The sequence below is a fragment of the Moschus berezovskii genome, chromosome 13 (genome assembly GCF_049115385.1).
Source record: "Moschus berezovskii isolate FMDL1 chromosome 13, NW_MosBer_1.0, whole genome shotgun sequence".
Lineage (NCBI taxonomy): Eukaryota > Metazoa > Chordata > Mammalia > Artiodactyla > Moschidae > Moschus > Moschus berezovskii.
The window spans coordinates 38,271,670-38,298,433 of record NC_142472.1 but is presented as its reverse complement, the minus strand read 5'-3'; the positions used below and the strand labels follow the sequence as shown (position 1 = coordinate 38,298,433).

At 40.8% G+C, this 26,764-nt stretch overlaps 1 protein-coding gene across 3 annotated transcripts in view; it reads right to left on the bottom strand.

Annotated features, from left to right (window-relative positions):
* KLF12 (KLF transcription factor 12) overlaps positions 1 to 26,764 on the bottom strand; it is a 555,324-nt gene that overhangs the window by 85,529 nt on the left and 443,031 nt on the right. For all 3 annotated transcript variants that reach the window (XM_055426457.2, XM_055426460.2, XM_055426459.2), the window contains one exon: positions 7,086 to 7,148. In XM_055426457.2, coding sequence (XP_055282432.1) covers positions 7,086 to 7,148 — 63 coding nt within the window. The remainder of the gene's footprint in view (positions 1 to 7,085; positions 7,149 to 26,764) is intronic.

Genomic DNA, 26,764 nt, shown 5'->3' with positions numbered 1-26,764 from the left:
TGTTTAGTCACTAAGTTGTGTCTGACTCTTTGCAACCCCAGGAATTGTAGCCCACCAGGCTCCTCTGTCCACGGGATTTCCTAGGCAAGAATACTGGAGTGGGTTGCCATTTCCTTCTCCAGGCGATCTTCCTGACCCAGGGATTGAACTTGGGCATCCTGCATTGCAGGCAGATTCTTTACCATCTGAGCCACCAGGGAAGCCTTATTCACTAATGACTCCTCAATGCCCTTACCCTGCCTGTTTCATTACAACACGACCATTATTTTGAAGGTCTACATATGAAAAGTTTAACAGGGAGCGTCTGTGATAGAGAATAATACCCATTGCATGACTGAAAACTGTACAAAGCTGTAGTTTTAGTAGCTTTCCCAGATTCAATCATGATTCCCGATTATACCTTTACGCTAAGAAATAACAACTATATGAAAACTATGCTACAAGTCCCAGAATTACAAACAAGTCATTTTCTTGCTTCTTTTCTTCTACTTACAATGGATTTAATTTGCTTTCTTCTTTCTGGTGTCCAAAGGTAAAAGCTTAAGGTAACTGATTCTAGATCCTTCCTCTTTTATAAAATATACATTCAATGCAATAGATCTCCTCCTAAGCACTACTTTCTATGCTTCCTACAAATTTGATTTCCACTTTCATTTACATTTGACCTTTAAACAAACACCATAGGTTTGAAATGTGTGGGTCAACTTATATGGGGATTTTTTTGGATAAGTATGGACTATAGCACTACAAAACCTGAGGTTGACTGAAGCCATATGTAGGGAACCATGGAAACGCAGGCCCAACTGTAAATTTATACACAGACTTTCAACTACATGAAGTTTGGTCAGTGCCAATAACCCCCAACTTGTTCAAGGGTCAACTGCAGTTATAAGCATTTTTAAATTTCTCTTGAAATTTCTTCTTTGACTCGTGCATTATGTTGTAAAGTCTCTGTGTATTTTTAGATTTTTCTAAACAAGTCCTTTTGAATATTGAATGAATATGGGACCATATTAAAATGAGTTAATACAAGGACTTCCATGGTGATCCAGTGGCTAAGACTCTGCCTTCCCAACGCAGATGGCCTGGGTGTGATGCCTGGTTGGGAAACTAGATCCTAAGGGCCGCAACTAAAGCCCAGTGCAGACAAATAAATTTTAAAAATATATATAAGATAAAATAAGACTAGTTAATACAGTAGAGATGCTTTAAGACACTATAGTACCACACATAGCTCCCATGCTAAGATGCCAGGAATAACAGAGAGTATACTGATAGGTGGAGTAAAAGACTAATATGATTCTGAGCAGCTGGTTGGTAAAAACAAATTATGAATGGACTTTTAATAGACCAATATCTCAAAAGTGGTGACCTTTTAGCTCAGCAGAATCTTATAGCCTTAATTCTCCCATAATTAGAAAATAACCTACTTTTTCCCCCAAATCATCTTTATTGTGGTTGAAGGAATACTAGATACAAAAATCAGCTGATATTACCAGGAATGTGAAACATTTTTATCATGACTGTTCCTGCTGCAGTTCTGGGTAACAGAGAATTAAAGACAATTAGACCAATGGTCGTTAAGGGAAATCTCAAACACAGCACACAAGTTTAAAGTATACATAATTGTCACCAAGCTAAATTTGAGGAGCTGGTGGAAGTCATGGAAGAATTTACTAGCTGACACTGGATTATAACATAAGAAAAGATAGGAATTTGAAGGGATTTTCAATGTAGCATCACTCTGGAAGCTTCTTTGCATTGTAATTCAGTGTACAGAGAACTTGCAAACTGCTTTATGGTTATATAAACTGCCGCCCATTTTCTGAATCTGTTATCAAACACTGGAGTGAACATGCTTCCAAACTAAATCTAAAGGCAACCTGCTGTTACTTATTTGCCAACACGTATGGACTAAAAAAAAAAAAAAAAAAAATGAAGACCAGGCAGGCATTCTGGGAACTGGAATCTCCACATATTAAACTTGAGACACAATATCATAATTTTTGCCCTGTAAGTCAAGAAGCAGTGAAATGCTCTGGTAATTAACATAGTCAATATTATCTATAAATAATGAGCATGCAAGGATCTGCAAGATGATGAGTAAACATTTTGGCAGGGATCAAATGCCACAGATTGGAAGGGAAAGCAGTGTCTTTATCAGGCCTTTCTTCTTTCTCTCCCCCAACACATCAATCTCAAGGGAATTTCCCAGACAAAAGCCTTCTGCTTAGCTTGTAATGAATTAAACATCCATCTGATTTAATCTTTAGCATTTCTCTTGCTCTGCCCACAGGTAACTAACTGCCACGGAGCAGAAAGATGGCTGGACAGGAGTGCAGAGAACTGGGCTTATGCCCGCATTTGACAAGGAACACATTTCTGTCTTTGGATCTCCATTTCTGTGTTTGAAAAAGTGAGAAGTTGAATTTGATGACCTTTACAGTTCCTTTTCAAGGGGCTTCCCTGGTGGCTCCAAGGTAAAGAATCTGTCTGCCAGTGCAGGAGATGTGGGTTCGATCCCTGGGTCAAGAAGATCCCCTGGAGAAGGAAATGGAAACCCACTCCAGTATTCTTTCCTGGGAAATCCAACGGACAGAGGAGCTTGGAGGGCTACAGTCCATGGGGTCCCAAAGGGTCAGACATGACTGAGTGCCTAAATCAACAACAGTTCCTTTTCAGCCCCACAACTGATAACTACTGCATTCAGAAATGTCCTGTCCCCTCCACCCCCTTTAAAGAGCTAGTTCTATCTCAGCTTTCTTAAAGGTTTCCAGTAGCAACAACTTGAGTGCCTTCCTCTATTAAGGCAAAAAGTTTAAACAAGAAGCAATGCTCTTATTTTTATGACCAAAATCCATATTATTTACACCGTTCAAAAAGATTCAATGAAGTCATGTCTAATATTTGCAACTATACGCATATAAACATTTAAGTTCACTGTAGCACAGCACATCCAACCATAAAACATCAAAGTGTGAAAAGGCTCTTCCTGCCCTTCCCTAAATTGGTGACACGGAACTTTTTCACTTCCAAATGTGAAATGTGATCCACACCCAGAATGTGTCATAATTGGCATGGATATATTATTAAAACTAGAGCTTCTTTTGCAGACAGCTACATAACATCTCAGGCATGTTGGTAAGAAAGGAATCATAATTGAGATTGGTGGTGACAGCATCCGGATGGTTAGAGAAAATTAATCCTATTTTACTAATGGCAATTCCTATTAACAATGCCTAATTTCTCCATCATGATATAAATAGTTTGCAGTCTCTACTATGTGACACATACCTCTGCACAAAACAGCCCCAACTCAAATGTTTTGGGTACACAGCATAACCATGACTACGCCATCATCAAACAACTATATACACCCAAGTCTTTGAAAACTTTTGGACTGGGGCCGGATGGAAGAAAAAGTATATAAAGAGAAGAAAAAATAACAAGCTAGAAATGAGGATTTTGGAATCCTCCCACTGAGACTGCAAGCTGGGAGCCTTAAATCAACTTCAGTGTTCATTTCAGAGATATTCCCCAACAAGCCCCACCCTGTTCTGGTCCAACCCACACATCCACACCAAACACGTTGGTACATTTCAGATTCTAGAACAGCTCTGGGAATAAGAGGGCTGAAAGATGACTTGGAAACAGCCACTCTTTGTGGGTTTGGTATCAGAATACAATAGTGTCAAGAAAAAAGACCTGTGAAGAAGAAAAGTCTAGCTATAGAGTCAACCCTCTAAGAAGATTTACCCCATTTGCCCTCATTTGCCCCACAAGGAGCAAAATATTTTTTCCCTGTCATTATCATATGTAAGAAAAAAATAGCAAACGCTCTTAGTTGTCGGACAAAGGAAGGCATGAAACAAGAGCTGTGACACGTGACACAGCGAATTAAATTCATATGCTGAACCCTCAAACACTTCATCAATTCTCAAATCAACAAATGTTACTACAGTGGAATGGCAGAGAGGGGAGAGTCATTCCGATGGGCAGAGTTTATGTCTGGTCTGGATTGCTACCGCTGATTAATTGAATATTAAATGAGTTGTCTGATGATCTCATGTTTTTTATTAGGGTGCTAATATATCTTGCAAGAAGTTCTTACTGCCATTCCTTAATCCCTGAAAGTGAGCAGATACTTATAACAGACATCTGTCACTGGATCCCTTACATCCTGGTGCTTTCAGCTCCTTCCTGGTTATGTACATTTTTTAGCCATATTTTCTTTCCATCCAGCAGGTTTGTTTGTCTTGACCAGATATTTTTTTCCACACATTTCTTCAGCTCCAGAGGAATTCCTGCCACAGGAATGAGGCCAGGGGATGGACACTGCCTCTCATATTAACCTTATGCGAAGAAAAACCCTACTTATAACGTTAAGCCATCTTTACTCAATAATAAGCATTGGTTCGAGACCTCAACCACAGTCACTGACATTTACAATCTACCAATTGTCATGCATTTCCTAGGTGTAACTTACAGGTTCAAGTTTTTTCATCTTTTACTGAGATTTAATTGTTTATATGAGGAACAGTATTTTTTAACTGATTGGAGCACTTGCTGGCTTCACCGAACAACACTTATATATAGTGCTTGTGGATATAACTCAAGCCAGAACCAAGTTAGTGTTGAATTTGGTATCTAATTCTGTAATTTATCCCAAAACTTCTATTTTGGAAAGAGCAACTATCACTTTCATATCCATGGCTAGCATGAGTATTTAAAATTTCTGGATCTTCAGAGAGAATATTTCACAAAGAAATAGCAACAGTTTATCACTTAAGTAGATGTAGATGTTGGATGATTCATGGCCTTCTTCCTAGCTTTCCTATATGATTTATTTCCATATAACAGTTTTATAATACTTACATAAGAAAAATTCAAGGTAGTATATGCAACAGGATTTTTAACTAAACTTACAACCAAATAAATTAGAAATGTCTCCAGGTCCTTGTATCTGTGTTTCAGTCAATAAATAGAGCACTTTGTCAGTATTCTGTTTTTTCTATTAATTTTGAGCCTTTTCTCAAAAACCTTCCTGGGAATCAGTTTTCTGACAATCCTTTTCCACCTTTGTATTTTTTCCCCTTCCATTCTGTCCCTTCCCAAACTAGTCTTAAATAAAGTTGATAATCATTCTCCTCTGGATGTTGTACTATGAACATATCTCTTAGAGCATTACCCACACTTTATTATGTTATTTGTATTATATAATATTGTATGTTATATATACGTGACATCACACTCACACACACTCATGCACACACATCCTTCAAGACACCAAGCCCCATAAAGACAGAAACCATGTTTTATTTATCTTTCTAATCTAGTGCTTGGGAGTGTAAACAAATGATTTGAATAAATACAAGTTGAATTTTCTCAAGGCTAGTATTAAAGATCCTTTTTGTTTTTCATGGATTACTTCTCTGGAGATAAAACTGGTTTAAACTCACTAACTCAATTATGTACTATGAATTATGTAGGAACAAGTTACTGTTACTCTAATACTCCAGGAAGGAAAAGCGAAGAAAATAAAATGTGTTATGGATTCAGTGGTCCACATTTAGCCACTGAAATATAAGTTGCAGAAATTGGGCCTGTCCCCTGACAACATGGCCCTCTACCCATTAGCTTATTTTACTCACTTGAGGATCTCATATTCTCTATCTGTAGTGAAGTTTCTTCAGTATGATGTGCTTTGGACTAAACAGTAATAGCAATTCCATGCAGTCAGAAAAGGACCTGGTTTATTGCTTTCCTTTTATGCAATGGCCATCAGCGTTATTATCCTCTCAGCATTCCAGGTCTGACAGGGAACAATACGCTTTAGTGATTGTGAAAAATAGTGATTGTGAGGGATGCCCCAGCTTTTAGACAGTGTGTAAGCAATGGTTGCTTCCTCTGTATTCCATTTCCCCCTCTGTGAAAAACCAAAGCATAATATTTAACAACAAGATCAAGCTATTGTGAGGGTTAATTAGATTTAATGGGGGAAGGGAGGTGAGCTGATTAGGCACTATTCAAATTCAAAGAATCATTATTTTGTCTCTAAAAATAATCCTCATTTAGGAGTAAAATTAATTTGGAAGCTCAATCTTTGGTAATAATCTTCCCACACTTAAAAAAAAGCCATGGTTTTTAATCAAAATCCCAGTCTAACCGCAATTCAATCAAGTAAAAAATGGAGACGTGTGAATTTCCATTCACCTTTGTAGTAAGACAGTACAGGATTCAATTCTTTTTCTATTCCTTTCCCTCCCTCCCTTCCTTCCTTCACTTCTTCCTTTCTTTTTTTGAAGATATATTATGTGTGGAAAGGTTAATTTTGGAGAATGAAGTAATGTAAACAAATATGGATTTTATTAATAAAACTACATTGAGTTTTGTTTGTTTTATATGAAATATTTGTGAAAGTTTAAATTTCCTCTTTACAGAATCAGTAGTCAGGACTTTTTTGGTGGTCCAGTGGTTAAGACTCCTTGCTTTCACCAGAGGGGACAAAGGACCACATGGACAAAAAAAAAAAATTAGTAATCAATATTCTGTGGTTAAAATAACTTTTCAGGTTATTTCTGGTAAGTTTCATCTCTATTTTTGTTCAAGTGAAAAATCTTCATATTCCCCAAATTAAAAAACAGATGCCTGGATATTTAAGGCTAAGGCCAGAAAAAGGGCATCTAAATAGTAATCATCAAAATTAATGTAATAGATTAACTTATTCTGAAAATTTTCACGAGGAATAGAAGTTGGTACCTGAGAAAAATCAGAGTTGTCTAAATCTTACTAAAAAACACAGTGTCTTAAAAAAATGGGACACATTCTTTAAAAATGTAACAGTTGATAATCCTGGGAAATATGCCATATCTATTTGGAAAAAAATGTTCCACTCAGTTTTTGGTGAATGAAGACTTTTGGCTGGAAAGGAACTCTATTCATGTTTGTTTAGAATTTTCCAAAGAGAAGGGAAATAATGTAGCTCAGGCTGTAGAAATATATTCTCTACAGAGAAGCAGGAATAATTGACACAGTCCTATTAAAAATTCCCATAGAAATTCTCATCCTTTTGACTGTATACTCACCAAGCAAACTTCTGATTATTCATTCGATTTCCCCGGACCCTTGATACTGGGGACGGATGTACCCTGTAGTAGGTAAATGAGAATAATCCGGTCATTAAAAAAGCATTTTCCTGATTACAAGTGAACAAAAAGTGATCTGGCTTATAAATGATCTGTTTCAGATTAGCTTAATGTAAAATGGCCCACAACATAAGCACCTTTTAGTAAATGAATGCAGTTCAATTCCTATGCCTACAGACCTGCAGTCTCTTTCCTTTTGCACCATTTTTAACATAACAAACATTTGTCACAAAGTTCCCTGTGAAGATCCCCCAAAGCAGGGCCAGTTTTCATAAGGTGATTCATTCATTCAGTCTGACAAAAAGTCACTATTGCCAACCTAATCCCTGCCAGGTTTCAGTTCAGTTCAGTCACTCAGTCGTGTCCGACACTTTGCGACCCCATGAATCACAGCACACCAGGCCCCTCTGTCCATCACCAACTCCCGGAGTTCACTCAACTCATGTCCATTGAGTCGGTGATGCCATCCAGCCATCTCATTCTCTGTCGTCTCCTTCTCTTCCTGCCCCCAATCCCTCCCAGCATCAGAGTCTTTTCCAGTGAGTCAACTCGTCGCATGAGGTGGCCAAAGTATTGGAGTTTCAGCTTTAGCATCAGTCCCTCCAATGAACACCCAGGACTGATCTTCTTTAGGACAGACTGGTTGGATCTCATTACAGTCCAAGGGACTCAAAAGAGTCTTCTCCAACACCACAGTTCAAAAGCATCAATTCTTAGGCGCTCAGCTTTCTTCACAGTCCAACTCTCACATCCATACATGATCACTTGAAAAACCATAGCCTTGACTAGATGGACCTTTGTTGGCAAAGTAATGTCTCTGCTTTTTAATATGCTATCTAGGTTGGTCATAACTTTCCTTCCAAGGAGTAAGCGTCTTTTAATTTCATGGCTGCAATCAGCATCTGCAGTGATTTTGGAGCCCAAAAAAACAAACTCTGACACTGTTTCCAGTGTTTCCCCATCTATTTCCCATGAAGTGATGGGACCAGATGCCATGATCTCTGTTTTCTGAATGTTGAGCTTCAAGCCATCTTTTTCACTCACAGGAGGCTTTTGAGTTCCTCTTCACTTTCTGTCATAAGGGTGGTGTCATCTGCATATCTGAGGTTATTGATATTTCTTCCGGCAATCTTGATTCCAGCTTGTGCTTCTTCCAGCCCAGAACTCTTCATGATTTACCTCCTCCCCAAATATGTTCCTTTGGCACAATGATTATTTTTACTTGAAGGCAGCCACAAACACAAACACAGGAAGAGCTCTCTACCTCTTCTCTATAAGGAAATTTTAATTTGTAAAGGCCTTCCATTCAACAATTCCCATATTAGGAAAAGGAGTGCAACATACAACTAACTCATCACCAGAAATGGTATTGAGATGAGTTGGCATAAACAACCCTTATTTACCATTAGTTTCCCCCCATACACTTCCTTGCTACCTCCCTAAAATATAGCCCCCTAGACGCCCAGACTCCCTTGTCTTCTGACAAAGCAATCCTCAATTTTTTTGCCTTTGTTAAAGTGGTATATAAGCCCCAAATTCTAACCACCCCTTTGAATTACTCATCACTGAGTATTCCGGCAAGCATGAATGCATGTTTTATGTGTAAATAAACTGTTTTTTCCTCTAGCTAAGATACCTATTGTCAGTTTAATCTGTACACCTTCAGACACTAAACTTGAGAGAGTCAAGGAAAAGATTAACCCCCATCCCTTATACTACTATGCTGTGCTAAGTCACTTCAAGTCAGGTCTGACTCTTTGCAACCCAATGGACTGTAGCCTGCCAGACTGCATTTTGTACTCAGAAGGTTTATTTCTTCCAACACCCCTCCTCTGTCCATGGAATTTTCCAGGCAAAAATACTGGAATGGGGTGCTGGCCCCTTATAGTAACTTCATCCAAATGTCCCGGCACAGAATCTGAGGAAGGAAGGATCGGTGAGTAGTTATTTTTAGGTGAAAGGTCTTCTATATGTGATACTCTCTAGCCAGGCTTTGAAGGAGACCATGTCAATTCAAACCTTTAGTTAAATAATGTGGGAAAGACAGTAAAGAACATATTGTTGTACAAGCTCCTTGGGCTGCAGTCATCCACTGGAAATGCTTGAAATTTCTAGGAACTGCTGATGTCTTCCAAGCAGGAGTTAGCTACTGAACTTCCATGAACTTCCACCTCTTTGTCGGTCACTTACTGGCAGCACAATCTGCTCCACTTCCTGTCCTCGTGGCCAACTTCCTGCTTTCTTCTCTCTTTACCAGGTACTTGTGAGACTGAGGCAGTGCGTAGGCTTTAGATCTCAGTCATTACTCTTCTTCACAAGACCAGGAAGTAAATCGGGATTTTAAATAGGTCTTAAAGTCCAGTTAGAATCAAGAGCCCCAAGATTCATTAGAATCCCCATTCTCCACAGTTGCTCAGAGAGTGAGAATCATTTCAAAACAGACAAAACAGTTCTAGCCCCTCTGAAGGGCCAAATCCAGTCTTTCTGTAAATCCAGAGCCAGACTACACTTTGCACTCGGAAGGCTTATTTCTTCCAACATCCCTTATTAACATTCTTTTCCTCACAGCCCTTCTCAATGGCTGCTGCAGCTGAGCTGCTCAGCGCAGATTTCCTGCTGCATGTGGGGGAGGGGATGTTAATTATGCAGAAAGATGGAGAGCGGCCAGACAGCCCCTCTGGTGAACTGTCTCATTCAAGTACGGCCCACTTCCTGCTGTTTTGCAGCTACAAGGATCACCTGTTGGTCTTGGCATTTGGCCAACCTGGGGCCTAGCGGAAATGACAGACTCAGCTAGAAATGAAAGCCAGCTCATATTCCAGTACCCCAAATTGGGGACAGAGTGAACGAACATGCAATAAAAATGCACAAGAGTTACACACAAGGTAACAAGGCTCTTTTTTCCCCTGCTCTGCTTTTTTTCTTTCAGTCTGTCTGCTTGAAATACAATCATGAAAATGGAAGAACTGTGAGCCAAAAAATGTCTGTCCAGTTAAAGTCCCCTGACCTAGGGGAAAATGAAGGAAATCCTCTTGAGCCTTGCCTACATTCCCCCTGGGGTGTCAGAACCCTACTGCCTGAATACAGTTTTAACAAGTAATAGCCCAAATACACACACGTTCTTTAATTCACTCTGCATCCTTTATATGTTTATTGCATATTGATTCTTCCTTAACCTTACTTCTAGTCATCATGATAATTCTACCAGATGAAGTCTGGTAGTATAGAAATATTCTCTCACTAATGCTTCTCATTGCATGTATCAGTGAGGGGAAAATGGGTCCTGTAGCTGGGCTTCACAGGTGAGGCAGTGGTAAAGAATCTGTCTGCCAATACAGGAGACACAGGGGACTGGGGTTTGATCCCTGGGTTGGGAAGATTCCCTGCAGTAGGAAATGGCAACCTATTCCAGTATTCCTGCCTGGAGAATCCCATGGACAGAGAAGCCTGGTGGGTTACAGTCCATTGGGTTGCAAAGAGTCAGACATGACTGAGCGACTGAGCACACAGACACATGCAATTTACAGTACAATATTCTCCAGGTAATTGTACCTTTTAGCAAAACTCTATTGACCCATAGATCAAACACTATAAGTAGATAATTTTTATAATGATTTAACCTCTTCAAATAATTCTTGATTTTGTGTGATCAAATAATTACAAAGCTTTTTACATTAAAATGGTAAAATAGGAAAGGCTTTTTCCCTTCCCAAAGTAAGTAAATTGGTAACTCTGAGGTTACTTTATCTGAGGAAAGTAGACCATAACTTTGCATTTCAGCGACTTGCCAAATTTCATTTCTTCAAAGAAATATGCTGTATTTCTCTGTGCTCTGTCTTTAAGTGGTGACACTTCTTACCATCGCCTACCTTCTTTCCACATATAGCAGCCAGGCAGGTAGCAAAGTCAAAATCCCAGTAGGAGAAACCACCGTCTAATCTGCATGTCATGTATTATTCATGACCTCCTGATTCCTGCACCTGCATCTAGGCAGGAAGCTTGCAGGGCATGTTCATTACTCTTCTCTTAGCCTCACACAGGCTCCATTACTGCTAAGCCACTTTGTTCTCTAAGTGAGGGTTTCAGGCCTTAGTACTAACCACTGGATAAGGAAAAAAAAAAAAAAATCACCAGGCTGCGGGAAAGGGCAAGGTTCGTTGTTGTATAACATGCATTCAATCCTACAACGTGCTCTTCTAAGACTGACAGTTTATGTCAGATGGAAATGCTCCTATTTGGTGATTTACATTACACAAAAAAGGAAGCTATAACATTAAGGCCATGTACACCAAATGTTCTATTTATATACACTTACTCATCTGAGGCAGACAGCATGTTTATAATTTTACCCAACACAAGGCTTAATTTAGCTTTCTTGCTAAGCATGTGAGAACTCTTTAGATACCTTCTTACACAAATCAGTCTTCCTTCTTTGGGTATAAGCACTGAAAGACCTGACCCTCAAATCTTGTATTGTAATGACTAACATTTATAGTTAATCAAGACAATGTGATCGCTCCTGTTTTTCAATATTTTGCTGAACCTACTTGAATGGCTGGTGGCTGGCAGCGGGATGTGAAACCCTGATCCCTGAGGCAGAAAAGCTGTGACAACTTAAATCCAATCTTAAGGCCCCCAGTGGAATTGAAATGAAGTGGTAGAGAGAAGAAACTATGTAAGTGTCTGGGATTGAATTCCAACTCCACCATTTACCAAAGGTGTTATCTTGCGGCAAGGTCCTTAACCGGTCTGCCTTTCTGCCTTCTCATCTGCATCAGTGGAGGCAATGAGAGTAGCCACCTTCTAGCTCTGTGAGATTTAAGTAGTTAATGATGTTAACATGTTCAGAACAGTGCTAACTACCCAGAAAGCAGTCCATACCACGCTCCCCCGTCCCTGGGATTCTCCAGGCAAGAACACTGGAGTGGGTTGCCATTTCCTTCTCCAATGCAGGAAAGTGAAAAGTGAAAGTGAAGTTGGCTCAGTCGTGTCCGACTCTCAGCGACCTCATGGACTGCAGCCACCAGGCTCCTCTGTCCATGGGATTTTCCAGGCAAGAGTCCTGGAGTGGGGTGCCATTGCCTTCTCCGATTATCAGTAGTAGTGCTCAGACTGGACTGGAAAGGATATGAAGATAGAATTGAAATATCCAGTTAATTCCACAGGACTAAGATAAATGTGCTCTACAAGCCCACACTCTTGATTACTACGCTTATATCACTTCCCTCAAGGCAAGGAAATAAAGAGAAATAAACACCTTAGAGTAACATGAACCAAATACTGTGGTTTCTAAGGTATGGCTTCCTTTTTGGCATCTCATTTTGTCTGTTCCTTATGGGCTGTAGCCCACTAGGCTCCTCTGTCCATGGGATTCTCCAAGCAAGAATACTGAAGTGGGTTGCTATGACCTCCTCCAGGGTATCTTCCTGACTCAGGGATCAAACCCATATCTCACACATCTCCTACATTGGCAGGCGGGTTCTTTACCACTAACTGGGAAGTCCTATTAGAAGACAAATCTTCTGTAGTTTTAAGTCAGCAATCACAGCATACAAAGTGACTCTCACTTATTGAGCCCTTACTAGGTGCAGACCGTGCTAAGTATTTACTTTAGTCACATTATCTTACTTTCTCCTCATCATTAATATCCACATTTCACCTTTAAGAAAATAAAAGGCTTAGAAGAGCTAGTAACTTGCCAGAGTTGCAAGGGAAAAAAGCAAAATCAGAACTTGGACACAGGTGTGAATGACCTCTCTTCCTCCAAATTATCATTCAATTCTTGTGAGCTCACATATAGTCCCTCCCCACTATCCCCAAGGCTGCAATAAGGTAAATTAACACCAGGGGCCTTAATGAACCTCAGCATTTATTTAAGCCCAACTGAACATTCTACAGTATAAGTAGATGGTTTTCCTGGCCTAAAAATGGCACCGAGCTAAATACTAAGCTTTCAGGGACTCATCAGAAATAGCATCACAGTCATATATTTTGTTCTCCCTTTAACTCTTTGTGAAAATTTCTTGTTGTTAGTGTTTCCATTTAAATATATAATGTACAACACATGAATTCAGCTGATCCTGCTCAGAGCACCAACTGTCTGGCTGTTCACACTGTCTGCACTGTTCCCTGAACCCAGGGTAGGCAAGGCGTGAGCTAAGAGTCTGGAAGCAGGCACAAGCAGCCATACGAACTGAAGACACATTTATTATCTCCTGGCTGACGCAGTAGCCATAACATAACCATAATTTGGCCACCTCATGCAACGAGTTGACTCACTGGAAAAGACTCTGATGCTGGGAGGGATTGGGGGCGGGAGGAGAAGGGGACGACAGAGAATGAGATGGCTGGATGGCATCACGGACTCGATGGACATGAGTTTGGGTGAACTCCAGGAGTTGGTGATGGACAGGGAGGCCTGGCGTGCTGCGATTCATGGGGTCGCAGAGAGTCGGACACGACTGAGCGACTGAACTGAACTGAACTGAACCATAATGGAGCCATAACATAACTTCATATAACATAACCATGATGTGGCTTCAATGGAGCCCCTCTGCAGCAGCAGCCAGGGCTTTCATGATGAACCTCATACCAGCACACTGCACAAAATAGTCCGTGACAAAGCAAGTACCTCGTAATGTGCATGCACAGTGCAATAAGTGATCTCAGCAGTTACACAAGCCTGCAAAGCCACTGTTTACAGAACATGGGGGTGAGAGAGCTTGACTGGTGCCATCTTGTTCACTTCCGCACAATGTGTAAGCTGGAGATGGTAAAATGAATCCACTTCCTCACTTCCCATTCTCCTGAGAATCCAATCCCATTCAGTCTGTGACCACAGGTTGATGAAACCATCTTGGCTATGGTCATCAATGGCCTCCACGTGCTCAGATCTAATGGGTCAGGCTCAGTTCCTGTCTTCTCAGACTCCCCACAGTGACTCACCTAACTGATTACTCCATCCTGGACCCTCCTCAGCATCAGTGACATTTTTCCAGTCTTCTTCCTCCTCTTCTTTTTTCCCTTTGCCTGAGCCTCTTCCTCCCATTCTTCTGAACTCTAAATGTTAGCAGGGTCTGGGGATGATTTTCCCATGATTTTTCTCTACCCTGTTTCAACTCACTCCCTAGATGAAGGAGTCTCCAAAATAGCCCCCTCATACCCTGGATCATCCCATCCATTTCTAGGCCCTAGTTACCATCCATATAACAATATCTCCAGGATTTCGATCTCTAGCCCTGTCCCCATATCAGTGCCAGACAGGTTTTTGAATCCCATCCAACTTTACCCTTTAAAAAAAAATACTTCTCTCCGTATCTTCCCATACTCGAAAATGGCATCTTCATTTACCTGGCTGCAATCCTGAAATAGTACTTGAGTCATTCATGCTCTCATGCCCCATATGTTAGACAGGCTAATTAATACTGAGAAAAATCAGAGTAAGTTATTATTTCAGAGACCCATAAAATATTTATTGTGGGAATTGCTATCTAGTAAGATTAGAGATTTTCATTACAAGATGCAGAGAAATTAATATACACACATATTTTCTCTTCTTAAATTCACTTTTATCCTTTTTTAAACTTTTAAATTTCATATTGGATTATAGACGATTAACAATGTTGTCATGGTTTCAGGTGCACAGCACTTTTCTCCTGTTAGGTAATTAATAGCCTATACTTCCTTCCATAACTTGATGCAATTATTTGAAAAACTACACACTTTAACAACTCAGTTTGCTACATCTGTGGAAGAAAAGATTAATCTAGAAATAACTCTACAATTATCTGTAAGTACAGAATCTTCCTATGTAGAATCACAGGAAAGATCATTTTAAAGTAATTCTTGAAATTCCTGTCTTTTTATACAAAGTTATAAAGAATACAAGTTCTCACGATTGTTCAGGTTACTCTGGATGCTTTCATCATAATATATTACACACACACACACACACACACACACGCACCACACCCCCCCCACCCCTTGACCAAATAAAAGCATGAGCATGACTCCAGTATTTAAACTATCGGAGAAGGCAATGGCAAGCCACTCCAGTACTCTTGCCTAGAAAATCCCATGGATGGAGGAGCCTGGTAGGCTGCAGTCCGTGGGGTCGCAGGACACGACTGAGCGACTTCACTTTCACTTTTCACTTTCACACATTGGAGAAGGAAATGGCAACCCACTCCAGTGTTCTTGCCTGGAGAATCCCAGGGATGGGGGAGCCTGGTGGGCTTCCGTCTATGGGGTCACACAGAGTCGGATACGACTGAAGTGACTTAGCAGCAGCAGGCCCTTTCTGTTCTTAGTTTTCATCAAGTCAGTGATAAGATGACCATTCAGTTCAGTTCAGTTCAGTCGCTCAGTCGTGTCCGACTCTCCGCGACCCCATGAATCACAGCACGCCAGGCCTCCCTGTCCATCACCAACTCCCGGAGTTCACTCAAACTCATGTCCACAGAGTCGGTGATGCCATCCAGCCATCTCATTCTCCGTTGTCCCCTTCTCCTCCCGCCCCCAACCTTTCCCAGCATCAGACTATTTTCCAGTGAGTCAACTCGTCGCATGAGGTGGCCAAAGTATTGCAGTTTCAGCTTTAGCATCAGTCCCTCCAATGAATACCCAGGATTGATCTCCTTTAGAATGGACTGGTTGGATCTCCTTGCAGTATAAGGGACTTTCAAGAGTCTTCTCCAACACCACAGTTCAAAAGCATCGATTCTTCAGATGACCATTAGGAATGTCTAAAAGTTCTTTTTCCCCTCATTAAACTTAATTCTCTCTCTATGGAGCTACTGATGTAATTTTTAGAAGTGAAAGTGAAAGTCACTCAGTTGTGTCTGACCCTTTGCGACCCCATGAACTACACAGTCCATGGGATTCTCCAGGCCAGAATACTGGAGTGGGTAGCCAGTCCCTTCTCCAGGAGATCTTCCCAACCCAGGGATTGAACCCAGGTCTCCTGCATTGCAGGCGGAGTCTTTATCAGCTAAGCCACAAGGAAAGAGTAGGCTGAATTTAAATAGCATACAGAATTAACATAATCATTTCTTCACTGTTAATTTTAATAGTAAAAATTTTATTAAAAATACAGTGTTTTAGGACTTCCCTGACAGTCCACTGGTTAAAACTTCGCCTTCCAACACAGGGAGTGTAGATTTGATCCCTGGTCAGGAAGCTAAGATCCCACATGCCTCAGGCCAGAAAAAACAAAAACATGAACAGAAACAATATTGTAAGAAATACAATCAAGATTTTTAAAATGGTCCATATTAAAAAAACCCAAAACTTTAATAGTGACACTGAAGATTCTCCTCCCTCCCTTTTGCCCTGGATAGTGAATGCTCAACTCTAAGAAGCTGACCCCAACCTTTAGGTCTAGGTCAACTTGCAGGAAGTTCTGACAGCCTGGGGGTACTTAGCACACATTGACTAAAGATTACATTTGTTTATATGTTTAATTTATGTTGTCTGTCTCTCCAAGTGGATAACGCGCTCTTAGAGGACAAGGGAGCTTTTGTCTTTTCACTCATTGTCATAACTCCTTTACCTGCCATGAAGTAGATGTCCAATAAATAATTGCTGGAGCGTTAGCCCCATTTCCCTACTGCTGCTGCTGCTAAGTCACTTCAGGCATGTCCGAATCTGTGCGACCCCATAGACGGCAGCCCACCAGGCTGGGATTCTCCAGGCAAGAACACTGGAATGGGTTGCCATTTCCTTCTCCAATGCATGAAAGTGAAAGCGAAGTCGCTCAGTTGTGTCCGACTCTTTGTGATCCCGTGGATTGCAGCCTACCAGGCTCCTCTGCCCATGGGATTTTCCAGGCAAGAGTACTGGAGTGGGTTGCCATCGCCTTCTCCGCCATTCCCTACTAGACCAGAACTATTGGGACAGACGACAATGGCTATGTGCGTGCTCAACTGTGTCTAACTCTTTGCAACCCTATGGACTGCAGTCTCCTCTGACTATGGGATTCTCCAGGCAAGAATACTGGAGTGAGTTGCCATTTCCTCCTCCAGGGGATCTTCCCAACCCAGGGATCGAACCCATGTCTTCTGCACTGGCAGGAGGATATTTACCACGGGAGACACCAAAGAAGCCCCATGGCAATGGCTATGTCTGCCTAAGTCACCACTGCATGCCCAGAGCTTAGCACAATGTATACTACACACAGTAGGCATATAATAAAAACTTGTTAAGCAATGAGATGCAGAAAAAGGATAAAATATTTTAGATTCATATATCTGAGCTATTTTATTGAACCCCTGCAGAACACCTAGAGCTTCAATGTGTTCAGTTGCTCAGTCGTGGCCAACTGTGAACCCGTGGACTGTAACCCACCAGGCTCCTCTGTCCATGAAATGCTCCAGACAAGAGTACTGGAGTGGGCTGTCATTTCCTTCTCCAAAAGTTTCAATAATTCATGAACATTAAATCCAATACAGTTTCCTTAACAGCTACTACCTACTGAAATGTTGTGGATAAGAGCGAATCTTTGCCCTCAGGCTGTTTGCAATCTAGTTGAAATAAATAGGTAGCAAATATCATAAATCAGTGTAGGAAAATTAAAAGGGATTTTAAGTTTTACTGGAGTGAAAAAGAAGTTAAAATTAATTCAAACTATAAAGTAACAGAGAAGATTTTTGAGGAGAAGACCTTCAGGCTGGGCATGAAGGAAAAGCAAAAATCTCATCACTAGAAGTGGATGATTGCAGGGACTTCCCTGGTGGTCCAAAGGTTAAGACTTTGCCTTACAGTGCAGGGGGTAGGGGTTCAATCCTTGGTCTGGGAGCTAAGATCCCATGTGCCTCATGGCCAGAAATCCAAAACAGAAAACAGAAGCAATACTGTAGTAAATTCAATAAAGGCTTTAAAAATGTTCCACCGTTCCGTTCCGTCGCTCAGTCGTGTCCGACTCCGTGCGACCCATGGACTGTAGCCTACCAGGCTTCTCCGTCCATGGGATTCTCCAGGCAAGAATACTGGAGTGGGTTACCGTTTCCTTCTCCAGGGGATCTTCCCGACCCAGGGATCGAACCCGGGTCTCCCGTATTGGAGGTAGACGCTTTAACCTCTGAGCCACCAGGGAAGCCCAAAATGTTCTACACACACACAAAAATAATAATCTTAAAAAAAAGTGGATGAGAGCTTCCCCAGTGGTAGATAGGTTGAGGATCCATCTGCCAATGCAGGGGACACGGGTTCAATCTCTGCTTTGGGAAGATCCCACATGCAGCATGGCAACTAAGCCTATGCGCTACAACTACTGAGCCATGGCTCGAGAGTCCTTGAGCCACAACTACTGACCCGGCATGCTGCGACGACTGCAGCCCTTGCACTTAGAGCCCGTGCTTGGCAGCAGATAAGTCAGGACAAGGAGATGCCACGCACCTCCTAGAAAGTCGTTCCCACTCGCCCCAACTACAGAAAAAACCTGAGCGCAGCAATGAAGACCCAGTGCAGCCAAAAATAAATACACAAACACACACATATACGTGTGTGTGTATATATATATATGTTTAAAGGGGATGATGGTTGGAAGGTACTCCAAGAAGAGGAGTATGAATTGAAGTTGTGAAGTGAATGAAAAGATATGTCTGGGGGAAAGAATTTCTTAGAAAAATTAGGGAGAGATGAGCTAGATTGTTAAGACAGGTGTAGAACACAGATCAATAAATAAATATCTGAATAAGGAATTAGCAATTGGGATAGTCTGTTGCAGAACAGTATCAATCTTTCTTCTACTGGGCAAAGCCTTGTATACATCACGTTCATCTTTAATTTAAGCAATATTTATTGCATACCTATTATTTACTCATGAATTCAAGTATTACTTGAACATCTATTATGCCACTGTTCTAGGCTCTTAAGTACAGTGAGCTGTGCTATGATAGAGGCTGTCATTACACATCTATTAAGATATTATACATCTATTAAGCAATGATGAAACTAGACAGTGTGTTAAAAAGCAGATAGATCATTTTGCCAACAAAGGTCCATCTAGTCAAAGCTATGTTTTTTTTTTTTTTTCCAGGAGTCACGTATGGATGTGAGAGTTGGACCATAAAGAAAGCTAAACACTGAAGAAGTGACGCTTTTAAATTGTGGTATTGGAGAAGACTCTTCAGAGTTCCTTGAACAGCAAGGAGATCAAACCAGTCAATCCTGAAGGAAATCAACTGTGAATATTCATTGGAAGGACTGATGCTGAAGCTGAAGTTCCAATACTCTGGCCACCTCATGTGAAGTGCCAACTCACTGGAAAACACCCTGATGCTGGGAAAGAAGAGGGCAGGAGGAGAAGTGGGTGACAGAGTTTGATAAGATAGCTGGATGGCATCACTGACTCAACAGACATGAGTTTGAGCAAACCCGGGGGATGGTGAAGGACAGGAAAGCATAGCACGCTGCAGTTCATGGGGTTCAGTGCAGTTCAGTAGTTCAGTTCACTACTCTCGAAACAACCTCCTCCTCAAGCCATGTTTTTGCACTAGCGCCATGGTGATATTTTTAAAAGGTAAACCTGTTTTTTCCTGCTCCATTATCCCTTTAGAGGTTTTTCATCGGTCTTGAAATAGACCCAGATTTCAACATGGCCTAAATGCCTACAATTGGGTTCCTGCCTACCTCATCCGCCAAGCGTCGGACACAGCTTGGCCGACTGCACAACATCAACAACAACACTAAGACATGATTCCTGATGTCAGGAAGCCGACAGCAGGTCATGAGTTTAGACAAATGACTGGCCATCAGGATGCAATGTGATAACTGCCCACGGGAGCAGATAGCAAGGGCACTGGAATTAAGCTTTGGAGCAGACACAGATGTTTTCCTTGGATTATATATAAGGTACATTTTAAAGAAGTTTCTCAGCTATGCAAGAGAAAGGGGCATCTAAAGACATGAAGAGGCTCAGAAGGGTGGAAACAGTCACAGCAAAACTACCAATTGTGCAGGGAGTCGAGGGCTGGCAGGCCTGGAGGGCAGGAAATTATATAATAACAGGGAACCGCAGAGATTCCCCATGTATGGATAGAAAGCTGAAATCTCATGACCTAGGCTCATGGGATCTCACAACCCAGATTAAGAGGCTTAGTCAGCTCTACCCTTTCTTGCATGTCAAACAAACAAACAAACCCCAAATAATCTGTTTTTCCTTCAGTACTACCTTGGGCAGCAAATGGCACCAACGGCAATAGTGTAAACCACGCGGCAGCCGAACAGCCATCCTGGACTGAGTCTGTCTTCCCACATCCAGCCCGTCTGCTCCATCCTGTCCACTCGGCATTTTCACAGCCACCAACCTGTTGTAATCCACTCTTCTCTCCTGCCATCACTACTCTCGAAACCCCCTCCTCCTCAAGCCAAGTTTTTGCACTAGCACCATGGTGATATTTTTAAAAGGCAAACCTGGTTTTTCCTGCTCCATTATCCCTTTAGAGGTTTTTCACTGGTCTTTAAATAGACCCAAATTTCAATATGGCCTAAATGCCTATAACTGGGTTCCCGTCTACCCCTCTGGCTTCGCTTTCCAACAATATCCCCCCAACCACTGCTTTCTGTGATCCTGCCACCCTCGTCCCCTTTCGCAGTTTTGGTGCCTTTGGTCATGTTGCTCCTTTTCTGTAGAATCCCGACAGGCCCTCCGCTTCTTCATCTAGAACTCTGACTCCTTCTCAGCTCAGAGAGCTCATCACTTTCCATGACTCACCAACCTGCAGTACATCCACACTACAGACTCACCACTCTGCATCTGGCCTTCTTCTCAGGATTGTGTTTACACATGCATGCAATTACTCAATGAGAAGCAGAAATGATTTTCTCCTTAGCTCTCCACTAAATGCCCTGTATCAGACCCTCCATCTAGTACAATTAAATGTTGCTCTACAAATAGAAGGAGTTAATGAGAAGTAGTAATAGTAGCTCTTTTATTTTCCATGAGTTTTGTTCTTGCAATAATCTGGAAAGATAAGAAAATGAACATAATAATCTTATACATATTTAGATTAATATGCATTTATTTTCATATTTAATATGCATTTAATATTTATATATGACGGTGAAGGTGCTGGAGAAGACTTTTCAGAGTCCCTTGGACAGTAAGGATATCAAACCAGTTAATCCTAAAGGAAATCAGTCCTGAATACTCATTGGAAGGACTGATTCTAAAGCTGAAGCTCCAATACTTTGGCCACATAATGCGAAGAGCCAATTCATTGGAAAAGACCCTGATGCTGGGAAAGATTGAGCGTGAGAAGAGAAGGGGCAACAGAGGATTGAGATTGTTGGAAGGCATCACTGACTCAATGGACATGAGTTTGAGCAAACGCCGGGAGACAGTGAAAGGCAGGGAAACATGGTGTGCTGAAGTCCATGGGACTGGAAAGAGTTGGACACAATTTAGCGATTGAACATCAACAGCCTTTCAGAGTCCTGGACAGGCACATATACTATTCTGTGGCAAACAGCTCCAGCCTTTTCTATGAATCACCTTTGCCAATAGGGTCAGAGATGGTGTGAGACACACATGTCTGTATACTTAATATATATGATAGGGGCTTTCCAAGTGGTGCCAGTGGTAAAGAACCCACCTGTCAATGCAGGAGACATAAGAAATGTAGTTTCAACCCCTGAGTCAGAAAGATCCCCTGGAGGAGGAAATGGCAACCCACCCCAGGATTTTTGCATGGAGAATCGCAAAGGACAGAGGAGCCTGGAAGGTTACAATCCAGAGGGCCACAAAGAGTCGGACATGACTGAAGTGACTTAGCAGGCACGCATATACACGACAAAAAGCAAAGCAGAAGAGACAGTGAAAGAAAATAAATGTGCTCTGGGCCTCGTCTCCTTTGGCCCCACATGAGATGGGTTCTCTGGACCCTGTGTGAGCCTGTGCCCAGCACAGTGTGAGCCCAGGACCCACCCAGGGCCAGGAAGCCAAAGCAGATGTTTCTATCACTTCCTCATCTCTGGAGAAATTCATGGAAAATCACTGGACCTTGTGGAGAGACTGCTGAATTTCAAATGAAGCCGACAGTTCAGTTAATATTGTTGAACCAATAATAATTTCTTTGGTTTGGACCACTGCAGTATGGTTTATATAAAATAGAAACCATAGACAAGTTGAATGGATTCTTTACAGTATTTTGGCAATCTTTAAATATTAAATTTTTTAAAAATTGAAATTATTTTAAAATAAGCCATTTCTAAAATGCTACTCCTTTACTGGGATAAGAATATAAACAATACAAGTCTTCTAAGAACTCCTTTTCCCCTGTTTCATTTCATGCTTTTCAACAGTTTGTTATTATCTATAGCAGTCATTTTATGAATTTATATAGAGTATATCTCTGTGTGTACACTCTCACATGGTTTCTTTGGGGGGTAATTAAACTCATCAATCAACAATTCTCCTGCTTTCACCATCACAGTTTTCATGCACTGGGTAGAGAATTACTAGTAACAGGTAGGTTGAAAAGTGTTAGAAAGAAAGGAGTAGAAGAAAACAAAATGAAGCCATTTTTAAAAGGTTAATAAAAATAAAGCTGTGATGAGACTGGGGGAGGAAATTTAGGTCATGACTACAGATCAACAACCTATATTGTAGAACTGACACTTATCTAGGTAATAGAGATTCCACATTGCTGCTCTGACCCGAGCTACCCTGATAATTGGTTCAATTTTTCACTTCATTTTCCATGTTTAGAAGTCTGACATATTATTTTTCAGCATTCAGTATATGGTGCATTAAGGTTCCCATCTTTTTAATATGTGAACTGAAACGCTCTGACTCAGTCATCAGTGTGGATGGCGCTAGAGGAATTTCATGAATTGACAGGCATTCTGGTTGGTAGTTATTCTATTAGTCACACTGCCAATGCCTTTTATTTGGTGTGCTCTGTCAAGAAAGAGGAGCAAGTAGTTGAAGAATTACTTCAAACGCTTTTACTGCCTCTGGCTGCATTAATTCTTAGATGCCTCATTTAGGCTGAAAAAAAGAGGCAAAGTTAAAGTATGTAATGTGGGCATTTTGTCACCCCAAATTGGATCTATTACAACTCGGCACTCTCTCAAGAAGGTGTTATAGCTCACTGGGCTGCACTGTTTTTCCTTTGAGTAAGACAAAATTTTACATCATTTGGTTCACAGGGATAATGAAAATGGCATCAAGTAGACCCTAAAGATGATAAGCCATCAGGAAGAGAAAATGTAGCTTTACATTTCACTTACAATAAAATTTCAAATGCTAGAAAAACTTCAACTCGGTAATTAAATATAAATGTTATCTCTTTAATAATGCGTTTAAAAGAAATGGATTTATGGATTTGTATGTGTGTGTATAAAGCCCGATTTGCTTTTCTTTAAGTAGACACTAAATAAATCAAAAAGAATGGTACCCAAGAGAGGGACTCAGCATTGAATCGGACAGCAGGCTGATCGGCAGACAGCTGCAGAGGCTCTTCTTTCACTGCCAAAACTGACAGCCAACAAACTTGGAGGGCTTTAAGGGGAAAGGAACCAGGAAATGACTTACTGGCTTATCCAGTGACACTTTATTTTAGAACGTGGCATCGGAGCCCAAGAGGTGCCAAACACATCCATCAGTACCCACAGCGTGAAAGGTACTTGTGGAGACTGTCAAGAAATATATGAAATATCACACACTCACTTACCAACAAAATTGGACAGAGAGCAATGCACCCACCATATAAGCCCTGCCAAAATGAACTATGCCTTCTACAGCTGAACATCATCATTTACACTAATTGCATTCACATTCACCATTACCTCCTCTCCTTCCGTCAGCCATTGGTATTGATACTTTCTTTCCACTGTTTCATGTAGCACTGGCCCAAGAGACTACAGAGTTTTTCCACAGAGACATCTATGGGCTAGTATTACATTAACAAAATAGGCAAGCTCAAGGGCAGCTAGTTTTGCTATTTTGGTTATTTATGAATTTGTTACAAACTGATAAATTGTTGTTCTGGTTGTTTATGAAACCCCAGACCATGACTGTGATTGAAAAAGATAAAGTGGAAAGAACTGATTAAAGTGTAGGCGCTATGCACTTGCCAACCAATTTACGTGATAATACAGTAATCCAGGATATGGCCTCTGACCTTGAAAACAGACTATAGCACAACTGGGTAAGTATCCAAGAACCTCAGAAATAGTAATATAAAATAAAGAGTGTCAGGTCTCCAAATAAGAGAGCTGTCAGAAGACAGTAGATGATGAAATAATGGAGATACTGATTACTTTAAGAGGGTAGAAGAGAGGAAATACTACTTCAAGAAAAGGATACGGGATGGTGCTGGGTTGCCCAGGCTACATCTCCTGAGCAGCACGATGAAGTCCTCAGGCAAGCAGGTGAGGATAAAAAAGGAGCAAGGAGAAAGAGGTGGGAAAGATGAGCAGAACATGCATTTATCTTGGTCAGAAGTAGTTCATGCAACGGGGTGCAGCTCAGAAGGTGGAATGTCTTTGATGACTGGTGATAGATGTTTTGGACTTCTCCTTAGAAAGTGCAAAGCTGATGGAAGATTTCATTCCACAGGAGAAATGGTATCACATTACGAATTTATCTGCCAGTGGTGTGCAGATGACTCACACTCAGACAATCTTGATGATACTGCATCAGTATGGATACAAAGGGACAAAAAGTCAAGTCCAAAGAGGTCCAGAGGGAATAGGGAGAAAGGAATTGATGAGATAAGAAGTATCTGCATGATCTGTTGACAGTGAATAAAGGAAGGTAAAGGGAAGACTCAAGAGAGACTAAAAGAACGCTAGAAAACATGGTTCTAATTTTAGGCAGCTGGAAGGCAGGCTTGCAGGCACTGGACCTGATTTTCATAAACAGAGCAGAAAACTAGCTGAGAAAGCGGGTGAGATTTCTAAAGGAAAACTACCAATGCAGAGGCGTTAAGAGGCGCTGACTTGGAGATTCTTAATGGTTGAGGGCGAGAGGCAAAGGAACAATCATGGAATTAGAAGGAGAAGCCAGTGAGATAAGAGGAACACTAATAAAAAAGAAGATCCTATGAGAAGTAAACAGAGCTACTTTGCCTAAAAGGAAGGAGAGTGGGAACTGGAGAAGGCCCATTACGTGGTCAATGGGGAACCGTTCTAAGAAAAGTTTCTTGGTAAAGCTATAGCAGTGATGAGTGTCAGGCTCTAGAGTGTTAAAAGCTACAAAATGGGGATAACAATCTCTAGGTTCATCCACTTTGTGGTAAACGACACAATTTCATTCTTTTTTATGGCTGAGTAATATTCCATCAAATATTTCATATATATATATATGACATTTTCTTTATCCATTCATCTGGTGATGGACATTTAGGGTGCTTCCATGTCCTGGCTATTGCAAATAGTGCTGTGGTGAACATTGGGGTGCATGTATCTTTTTGAATTATGATTTTTCTCTGGATATATGCCCACCAGGGGGATTGCTGGACCATATGGAGGCTCTATTCTGTTTTTTTAAGGAACCACTATTCTGTTCTCCATAGTGGCTGTACCCATTTACACTGCCACAAACAGTGTAGCAGGGTTGCCTTTTCTCCACACCTTTTTCAGCATTTAATATCTGTAGAATTTTTAAGGATGGTCATTCTGACCTATGTGAGGTGATACCTCACTGTAGTTTTAATTTGCATTTCTCTAATAATTAGTGGGGCTGAGCATCTTTTCATGTGCTTTTTGGCCATCTGTGTGTCTTCTTTAGAGCCTTTTATTGACTGGGTTTTTATATATATATATATATATATATATATAGCTGTATGAACTCTGTATACGTTGGAGAATAATCCCTTGTCATTTGCTTCATTTGTAAATAATCTCTCCCATTCTGAGGGCTGTCTTTTTGTTTCGTTTATGGTTTCCTTTGCTGTTCAAAAGTTTTTAGTTTAATTAGGTCCAATCTGCAGCAACATGGATGGACTCAGAAACTGTCATAATGAGTAAAGTAAGTCAGGCAGAGAAAGGTCATTATCATATGGTATCTCTTATAAGTGGAATCTAAAAAATGGCACAAGAGAACTTATTTAAAAAAAGAAATAAGAGTCACAGATGTAGAAAACAAATGTACGGTTACCAGGAAGAAGGGGGAAGAATAAATTGGGAGACTGGGGTTGACATATACACACTACTATACATAAAATAGGTAACTAATAAGAACCTACTGTACAGCACGGGGAATTCTACTCAATACTCTGTAATGAGCTATATGGGAAAAGAACCTAAAAGAAGAGCAGATATACGTATATGTATAACAGGTTCACTTTGCTATAGAGCAGAAACTAATACAACACTGTAAATCAATTATACTCCAATTAAAAAAAAAAGCATATATCCAAACAAAACCTGAACGCTGTTGTTTACAGCAACTTTATTGACAATTACCAAAACCTGGAAATAAACAAGATGCCTTTTTGGTAGATAAGTGGATAAAGTAAGCTGTGGTACATCCAGACTGTGAAATATTATTCAATGCTGATAAGAATAAACTATCAAGTAGTGAAAACACATGGATGAACTTTAAGTGCCTCTTACTAAGAGGAAGAAACCAATCTAAAAAGGCTACAAAGCATATGATTCCAACTTTACTA